The sequence below is a fragment of the Cajanus cajan genome, chromosome 3 (assembly GCF_000230855.2).
Source record: "Cajanus cajan strain Asha chromosome 3, NIPB_CcT2T_4, whole genome shotgun sequence".
Classification (NCBI taxonomy): Eukaryota; Viridiplantae; Streptophyta; class Magnoliopsida; order Fabales; family Fabaceae; genus Cajanus; species Cajanus cajan.
This window is the reverse complement of record NC_138519.1, coordinates 46134764-46144826: the sequence shown is the minus strand read 5'-3', so window position 1 is coordinate 46144826 and position 10063 is coordinate 46134764. Positions and strand designations below refer to the sequence as shown.

The following is a 10063-nucleotide window of genomic DNA, read 5'->3' as shown; positions in this document are numbered from 1 at the left end:
CTTGTGGTTGTGGTGTTAGAATAGAATATATTTGCAGATTAATTTATAATATCATTTTAACACTGTTTAATTTAATATAAATCAATTAAAAAAATAATTTCTTTAAATTTTCCTTTATTTTTTCCTGATTAAAAAATTTTAATTTTTACTTTATTTCTCATCTAATTCTCTTTTCTTTTTTCACCTATTCTCTCCACTACTCTTCCCTTCTTCCATCCTCACTACCAAACACTTTTCACCTATTATGTCAACTACTCTTCCCTTCCATCCTCACTACTAAACACAGCATTAACGTCCTAGACCAGCACACAAATAAACTAAAAGAAACTTTGAAAGGCAAAAGTGAGAGATTTTTTTTCCATAATAAAAGAATAATTTTTGGAAGAAATTTATATGGGAATAAGAATAGATACTAAATTAAAAAATAAAAATAAAAATGATCTATATACGTAACACCATTTCATTTTGACTGCAATAAAAAAAAATTCATCTCTACATGAATAATAATAATAATTTATAAATTTGCAGAAATTATAATGGAATTAAATTTTGATTAATTAATAATTTGTCCGACATGATATCTCAAAAAAGACAAATGTCTAAAGGATTGGTTTAAAATTTTGATTTGACAAGACAAATGAAAAAAGAAGTCTCAGCAGGCAAGCACCCATATATATTTACACAATGTATGACAGTGAACCATATATACACTTGATAATTAGATTGATGTTCAAAAGTCAGGACGCCACGAAACTGCAAACACAATTAACAATTAAAACAAACAACTTCGAACACGCTTGCAGAATACAACATCCTGCTGCATTGCTGAACACACAAAAACTACCTTGTAACTTATTCTTCCGTTAATCTACCTTGTACGCCCAACCATGTTTATCCAAGAATGCCTGAACTGCTTCCTTAATGGCTAAGTTCGGCACTAACTGTGATTGATCAAGGGGTTCCCGCGTGATTGGGTCGAACTTACCCACCTATTTAACAAGTTGAATTATTGCACCCACTTCATTGAAATACAAAACATTCAATCCGGAAGATGAAACATGCAAATCAGATTACCTTCTGAAGATGTTCAAGAATCACTTCTCTCTCATATGTAAGTCCACTTGGAGTGATTACAGGATCATGATAAATATCGAGTGTGATTCTACAGCACAAATAATCTGGCACCTGTAGACTCAACAAATCAATCCGAGTGATTAATAACATGGCGCAATCCAAGTGATTCATGAAGATGGAATTAAGAAAACAAGCCATGTACACACCTCAGTAGGTGTGTCAGCCTCTGCAGCTTTATTGAACACTCTTTCTAAAGCTTCTAATTGTTCCAAATGGGAAGTGGTAGCATCTTCTACAAATCCTTCCATTTGGGTGACATCGAGAAAATGTTTTTCCTTCAATGCAGACTCGCAAGCTTCTCTGTGACATTTACACACTTTATGACAATAACACTTGACAATTGGCACTATAGTTAAGAACCACTAAACCATAAATAATTCATAGTTGACAAACAAAACTAATTATGCACTAGGTAATAACAAATATGATAAGAGAAAACAAAACTGCAATCATTGCTAAAGGACCCTCAGATAATTGGTTTGACAATCACCAGAAAAACATACTTCAAGCTCTGCAATTCCCATGATCGTTTGGATGATGTTCGTTCCCACTCATGGTATTTTGCCTTTGCAAGCTCTTGCCATATTTCTTCTACCATATAGCCCTTGGGATTGGCCCCTCTCCCAAGATCCAAAGCCTTAATTATGACAAACAATTAGAGAATGATCATTCATTTCAATTTAAGAAGAAAGAAAAAACGGGTAAAATAACTGTTAATATCTGACATAAGTGAAGCAGACAGTAAATCAGGAATGTTATATTAAATCAGATGCGACATCAAATTCAAAAGAAGGGAGCACCATGTCCCTTAACAGCTCAATAGTAAGCCAATTATCAGACATTATGTCTTATTTATTACTTTAGTCATTTTCAATAAAGGGAAAATCTCAATCAAATAAAGAAAAGATAAGGAAATTGTGAAATAAAAGGACTAAAGACAGAAACAAGCAAAGTGGAACGACTCAAGCAGGCAATTATTAGGAACTGGCAAAACATGAGTCTAAAACTGCCCCTAACATAAATGCCCGGTCCTCCTTTGCTTCTGTCCATCAAATCTCATAACCAAACAGGAACGCAAGTATCATAAATGGCATGTCTATAATAACATGGCAATGCAACTCATAATACTGATAGAAAATATGGAAAAATGCATTAGTTAAGTGAAAAAGAAAGTGAGCAAAAATTCCATGCCCTGATCTTCCACCAGCACAGCGAACACTATTATTCTACATGCACCACCACTAAACATTTTTACCACATGCAAGAAACCATAAGGCATAGAAAGCTGAGTTGAAAGTTTGAAAACATCTACTCACAGTATAACAATCTCTTTAGTCAACCAGTGTAGCAATCTGAACCAACTTGACAGAAATAACCTCCACTAACAGTATATCTTAAATATAGTTTTCAACTTAACACCAATATAACATGTAAGAGATATAAAATATGACAAATAAAAGGAAAAACAAAACCAAAAAAAAAAAAAAAAAAACTAGGATTTTTATACCTACTCCCAAGTCTCACCAATCCAATCCAGGTTTGAAGTAAGTTGAACTGCTTTTCAAATAATTACTGAATAAAATAAAACTACGGAAGTAAAAACAGATTCTAAACAAAATTTTCAATTCAAAAAAGGAAGTACAAAGAATAAAACAAGAGATAAATAAGAAAGAAACTTCGAAAAATATTAAAAATATAAAAGACTTCCGACAATCGTGAGTGAAAATGTATAATGCTGGTCAATGGAAGAAAATGCCCATCGCCTTCATTAACTCAGACTAGATCATTAGCAAGGATCCGACAATTTATACACACAGCTTCACCATCTTATAGAAAGCATACAAGAACAAGAACTGGAGGAACCTCGAAAGTGCACTGTTCATAAAATGTGGCGTTATTCTATTTGACAATTCAGTGATTTAAGAATATCCAAGAAAACAGATCCAAAAGCAAACAAAAGAACAGAAAATACAGTGACTGGAATAACTCAAGTGTTTTATAACCCTATAAACTACTCCTAGTACTAAATATTAGAATTGGTTTAAACTATGAATAACATCACATTTAAAAACATCTTATATATTAAATTCAAAAATAGATTATAACACCCAAATTTATTTACATACAAAAAGAAAATAATAGTTACGTTTTTTAATGTAATTTGATTGGTTTCATATATTTTCAGACAGTTCACCAATATATATTTCTTTTCATTAAAAAAAAATAAAAAAAATAAAAAAAAATACAGCATAAAAGATGTGATTTTGGATTAATAAATTATTTTATTATCTTTTAATACTGATTTTTGGGTTTTGATGCGATATTTCTCAGTTGTATGAGGCTTTTAAATTCACCAAGTTACAAACACAGTAGGCAACAAAACATTGTACAAGTTAAACACTTCAACTGCAAGCTGCAAGACTCAATCTTACTAACAATCAATAAAGCACTAAATGATATCTTGCTGTTGCAACTTGCAGCAAATATTACAAATAACAAATTAATAAATGTGCAAGAAACAGACCAAAAAGGTGTTCAATTTCCACAAACCTTCTCCAGTTCTCTGATTCCCTTGGAAGATTCTTGTCTCTGTAACAATGCAAGCCCCAACATATAGTGGGCCTGAAATGTATAAAGAAAAGAAAATTCAGCTGGAAACAAGACAATCAACACAAAGTACATAGATTAACAATGAAAAAGTAAAGGGCAAATTAAATTTGCACACACGTCCCCTGTTTTTTCTATCCCTACACTAACACCTTAAATTGTCTGGAAAACATTACACTAACCCCCCTGAATAGTTTGAACAACATTACACCATGTTCTCCTATAAGAAAAATTGTTATAAACATTCAAAAAGCATGGAGAATATGTGTAATTTCACAAAACCTCAAGAGAAGTGTCAATGTAACTTACTAAAAAATAAATGATCAACAAACAAACAACAAAATTATCAAACATAAGATGCAGGTGCCAACAACTTCAACCAACACAGTGATTTTACTCAATTCTATACAGCTCTCTCACAAACCACTAGACAGTCAATATCTGTTCTACATGCAAAGCCTCTTTTCTATCCTGGCGCACTGTTCTGGTTTTGCCTTGTTTTTAACTTCATTGGTCCAAACTTCATGTCCTCTGCAATCATGGCATCATCCACGTAGAGGCTTAAATAGAGCTTTTGTTATTATTGGCCAGTGTGTTTAGCTTAAGAATATAAATTTTGGTTATTAAATATGAATATGTTCCATTCTGTGAATTTTTTCATTTTTCAACATTTATAAATGGGTAAGTTAAATTATTTGATTTGTACCGTAGTCTTCACTATATCAACAGTCCCACTATCTTGCTACACAATTTTAGTGTTGGCCACTCCATGAGACTATCCAAGATTGATAACTGTTTTTTGTCTATGGATATAGTTCAAGCAATATCCCAAAGCTGACAACTAAAAATTAATTTGCACTCACGGGGTGTAGCTTCCATTGGGAAAACATTATTTTGACCAAATTAAGAACGTGTAAGGAACTTAACAGTCAACATATGACAGTAAGAACTAAACTGGTAACATTTACACAGAGGGACCAGTTTATTGAGGTTTTACATATAAGGACCAAATTGAGAATCCACAACACATATAGAGACTAAATTTTGTGTTTAATCGATACCATGTGTAATATCTAACAATAAAAGTTAGAAAATAGAAATACAATTCAGATTTATTCCTTTCTTTCAAATCTTTCTTAAATCATGGTATCAAAGTGGTGCCACCCAATGTGCCCTGTCCCATCACTATTTCCCTACCAAGCTCCTTAAAATTTGTAGTTTTACTTTAATTTCATGATTCTTACTTCAAATTACTCGCCTATTATGCCATTGTTGCCTCTTCTATACTGTTGGTCTTTTTTTGTTTGTTAACTAACATTTGCTACTATTTAGCTCTCATTTTGTTTTGACCACATTTGGTCTCTGGATTTCACTTATAAAAGACCCACTTCTTGCTTGGCTGTTGCTTCAGTTTTTGTTTGATGTTCCCATTTTCTGTCGCCTTTATTACAACATTCCGCACTTTCACTGTGCCCTTCTTTTGCTGCCTTCATTGAAGCATTTGGCACCTTCATTGAGCCCCCTTTTTCACCGCCTTCATTGCAGCATTTGGCACCATCATTGTGCCTCCTTTTCAATGCCTTCATTGCAGCCTTTGTCACCTTCATAGGCTACATTCATTATATCCACTTGACAGTAACCTTCATTAGTGTTGCACCCTGATAAACTGAAGCCACCATCAGAAGATTCAGAGTCATTTCCAACGAGAGCCTATACTCTTCAAGGGACTTTCCACATAGTACTTTTAGGATCTTACTTGCAAGATGTGAATGATAGATATAGCTTGAGGGAGAGTGTTGAAATATAATCAAGAAAAATTAATTTATTCCTATTATGGTTGCAGATTTATTACTATAACTAGGCAAAATGTGATTCTTAGAGTAAGACAGATTTGATGTGATACAATTTGATTAGTGCAGTATTTATTCCCTTTTTATTTGCTTAAATGGGTGAGACCAAGTCTATAAGTAACAAAATCTCTGTAAATACAAGTCTGAAATACAATTCAGATTTATTGCTTTCTTTCTAGTCTTTAAACAAATTAGAAACACAACTTAGTATTGTTGCATCACTATTATAAAATAAAATATAAAAAAAAAAGGAAGAAATAATGCTCAAGCTTTGTCCCAAGAATATCTGGATTTTGAAGACAAGTACATCAACTGGTTTAGAAAAAGGCATGCTCAAATGTAGTTAGTGAATCTGTCAAAAAAAAATACCTCACCGATCACTGAATCGGTTACACAAAATCTATCAATTAATATCTTTATTTTTTAAAACATCACGCTAAATCCCACTAATACTGCACAAATGACTCAATCCGATACTATCAATGATACTACTGATGATCCTGACGAACTAAAAGTTTTTTTTATTATTATTATTTACAGGGACTAAAATAATCAATTTAAACTTGAAGAACCAAAAACAAATTTTGCTCCAAATTTGAGGGACTAAAAACGTATTTAAACTTGATTTATAATAATAATATTAATAATAATAATAATAATAATAATAACAACATAGTAAAAAGTTTAACTTTTTAATTAGTATCAAAAGCTATTCAATACAACTTATTTATTTCCATCCACCCTTCAACTCATCCAAACAAGTGGAAAGAAAATTCTCCATTGTTTTCCTTCTTATTTCTATTCATTCAAATTAAATATTTTCTACTTTATTTCTCTTTTACTTCTACCCTCCCTATTTCTTTCTCTCTTTTCTTTTCTCTCCATTTCTATTCTAATCCAAATAGGCATATTAGTGAAACAAAAGGCATTTAAAATATCACAAGACAAAATTAAGATATTACAAACTCATTCCAACCCGTAACAATAATTCGAAAGACTGAATACAACACCTTACACCAGAAAGATAAAAAAATACTAGATGAACCAAGAATTTTATTTTATTAAAGAAAAACAAAAATAGGAAAACTCCTTGTTTTGGAAACTAGGCCAACATCTAAAACCTTAAATAAATCTGGGTTAGTGTTGAAAAATAACCAGTGGAGGTTTTTCCATATTTTAAAAAACAAAAAGAAAAGTATAACAAGGCCTTAGTTTACATTTAAAATGGCACTTAATATCATCCTGACTTACCACTACCAAGCACAGAATTGGTCCTTGAGTTTACAAAATCTAGCAATTGTTTTACAAAATCCAACCACTGAAGAAAAGGATCATTTCAGAGTTCAGATTTCCCATAAAGCCTTTCTGAAAAAAATAAATCCAATTGCAATTGGCAATGATCACAAGACATGCAGGTTTCTCTGAAAAATAGAATGTGGAATAGTAGAATCCTGGAATTGATTAAGAAAGCCAAGGCCAATCCACCCAAGGGAATTGCTTAAATTTTGGGTAGCATGGAAAAGATTTGAAATAAAAGGATCTATGTGGTATGGGTTGGAAACACTATTTATTCATATACTCAAAATTGTGCTAATCAATGTTTTCGCAACTACTTTACATTTTATGAAGCCCAATACATGATAAGTTAATATGACACAAGTACAATGCAACACGGATACAGAGATTCAGGAAATTCCTAAAAATCCACAATAAGATACATTTAAATACAATAACATGACATAAATAAACATTTTATATAAATGTACAATATTGGAAGAAAGACACTAATAATTTCTATTGATACATAATCATCGATTCATCAGTGGAAGAAAATCACAATTATAAAAAAAATGCAATCACAACAAACCTCCCTGGTTATATATCTTTCTTTCCCTTGCTCAATATCAGAATAAATCATTTCCCCTTTGAAGATGTAACAAAAAATTACATATTTAACCCCAAATAACAACATTCTAAAGAATCTTTCCCTTTGTATAACTGCCTACCATCTAAAAAGTCATATCCAAAATGCACCAATCAATAAAAATTCATAAGAAACAAAAATAAAAGGAAAATAATATCAAGTGTGTGCTACTGTTTGGAACACAATCTTTTTTATGTATAAAAATCATGATTCATGGAATCATAAATCTTGGGAATCAGGATTCCTGAGAATAATTAAAACTTGTTTAGTTGGTTATAAATGTTATTTGGAATATTTATAAATATTTCCGGAAAATCAAATATTTTTATTACATTAAAAAGGAAAATAAAGATAACATTATGTTTTTACTGCATTAAAGCTTTTTTTTTTTAACTAGAAAATGTTAGTCCCCCCTTGGGGACAATTTTTTGGGAAACCAATGTAAAAAAAAATCTCAAAAAAACAATATTTCATAGAATGCTACTTTCTAAATAACAAACCAAACATAGGAAACTAATATTTCCAACCATAGTCACATGATTCATAGTACGCTTTGGTACATGGTACGGATATGAATACGTGACCACAAAAAAAGTATTAGTCCACGGGGTATGAATAGTTGGTACACTTCAATTGTTATTTCAATTTATAATAAATTCTAATTATAAATTACCATGATGCAAATAATTTTTTTATCTAGATAAAATTTGTATAAATTGAAAATAGAAATATAATGTATATATGTATAATGTGTCCTTTAAAACATGTAAAGACATCATTTATACATGTTATCATATCCTCACCTGTGTGGGAGGTTGTGTGTGGGAAGTTGTGGCAGAATGTGGGAAGTTGTGACAAAATGTGGGAAGTTGTGACAGAATGTGGAGAGATGAAAATTCTAAGACAACATAACGGGAAGTGTAACACAATGTGGGAACTGGAAAGGTGCAAACTAACAAATTTGGACGAAACATGAATTGGTATGCACAACCCAATTCATGGTTCTCTCCCACAACCAGCAAATTATGTGACCATGTTCCCAACTTCAGATTCTCAAAAAAGTAAATACTATGACTCTTTGAGGATAATTATCTACCATTTACTATAGCTTCAAGAACATCTTGGAAAAGACATTCAAATTATCAAAATCATATCCCAAATGCATTGATCAATAAAAGTTTAGAAACCAAATAGAAAAGGAAAATACTATGACTCGTGTATCGGTATCACATCTGCATCAATCACCAATCTTTGGCTTTTTTTTTTGGGTAACCAGGCTACATAGTTCACATTTCAAGAATCTAGTTCCTCATTTAGTTTTGTGCACCACTAACAACCAAGCACAAATACATCTATACCAAAGCCAAGGCACAACTAAACGTGCAGCACACTCAATTCCAAATACTTAAATCATGGAATAAAGCCACAGATAGAAGCTAAATCATCAACCAACATGTCAACAACAGAAGGAACTACAAAAACCTTAACCGAATTGCTGTCCAACTGAATTGCTCTCCGGGAATCTTCCTCTACTCTCTCCCAATCACTACAACCAAACCAAACCAAACACATCAGAAAAAGCATTCAAAATCACATTGCAATCACTAAATTTCAGAAAAATTAGGAGAAAATAAAACCGCAATAAATCCAATTAAAATCATAAAGAAAAACAAAGAAGTGCTTAATTATACGCTCACACATACTTGCGCTTGAGATGACACAGCGCACGATTGGTCCAATAAACCGGAACATTGGGGCACAGCGTAATTGCCTTCAAACCCATACAAAAGAAATGAAAGGTTAAATCCTCAATTTCTCGCTAAGGGTAACGATAACAGAAGAAGGAGAAGAAGAGTACCTCGGTGTAAGCGTCGATGGCGGCTCCAAAACGGTCTTTCTTGAAGTAAGTGTTGCCGTCATTTCTGAGCTTCTCCGCTTGTTTCGCCGCTGCAGCGTTTGGCCCCATTTCGCCCTATTCTCTCTCTAGAAGATTCTATCGTACGTTAATGGGTACTTAAAATAATGTATTTATGAATCGGTAAGGGAAAATGGGGAGGTGAATCGTCCAGAGTTTTCCAAGGTGATGAAGAAGAAAGTGAATAAAAACCCAAACTAAAGGGTGCAACGCACCGTGTTGGAAAAGTTGTCGTTGACTCACTCGCGTGTCTTTCAAGTTTCGGGTACCAGAGAGTCACAGGTCGGGCACAGAAATTGTAAAAAAATTTGATTGGGCCAATGCACCTTCTCGCCTGTCCAAAATGAGACTCTTTTTTTTTAATAAATCAAAAAAATTATTTATTTAAATAACCTGAGCTATAGGATTATTTACACAAATAAGCCGTTTTTGAGGTCCAAGTGAGAAATCGGTTACCCAGTAACCGATTTCTCAAAGGAATTTTTAAAAAAAAATTTCAAAATTCTTTTGAGAAAGCGGTTACTCAGTAACTAATTTTTTACTCGGGTCTTTTTCTTTTTCATTTTTTTGACCTTGTTTTTTAGATTTTGTAAAAAAAATTCAGTTTTTGATTTTTAGAATTTTAAAAAAAGT

General features: G+C 32.3%; 1 protein-coding gene across 1 annotated transcript; it reads right to left on the bottom strand.

The window, feature by feature from the left end:
* Positions 1 to 638: 638 nt before the first annotated feature.
* CHIP (carboxyl terminus of HSC70-interacting protein) lies at positions 639 to 9687 on the bottom strand. The gene is made up of 8 exons (XM_020350542.3): positions 9374 to 9687; positions 9219 to 9286; positions 8998 to 9061; positions 3685 to 3756; positions 1638 to 1771; positions 1281 to 1434; positions 1075 to 1185; positions 639 to 989 (listed from the first exon to the last, which is right to left on the bottom strand). Exons 1-8 carry the CDS (start codon positions 9479 to 9481, stop codon positions 864 to 866), a joined length of 837 nt encoding a protein of 278 aa, XP_020206131.2. The 5' UTR covers positions 9482 to 9687; the 3' UTR covers positions 639 to 863.
* Between the last annotated feature and the right edge of the window lie 376 nt (positions 9688 to 10063).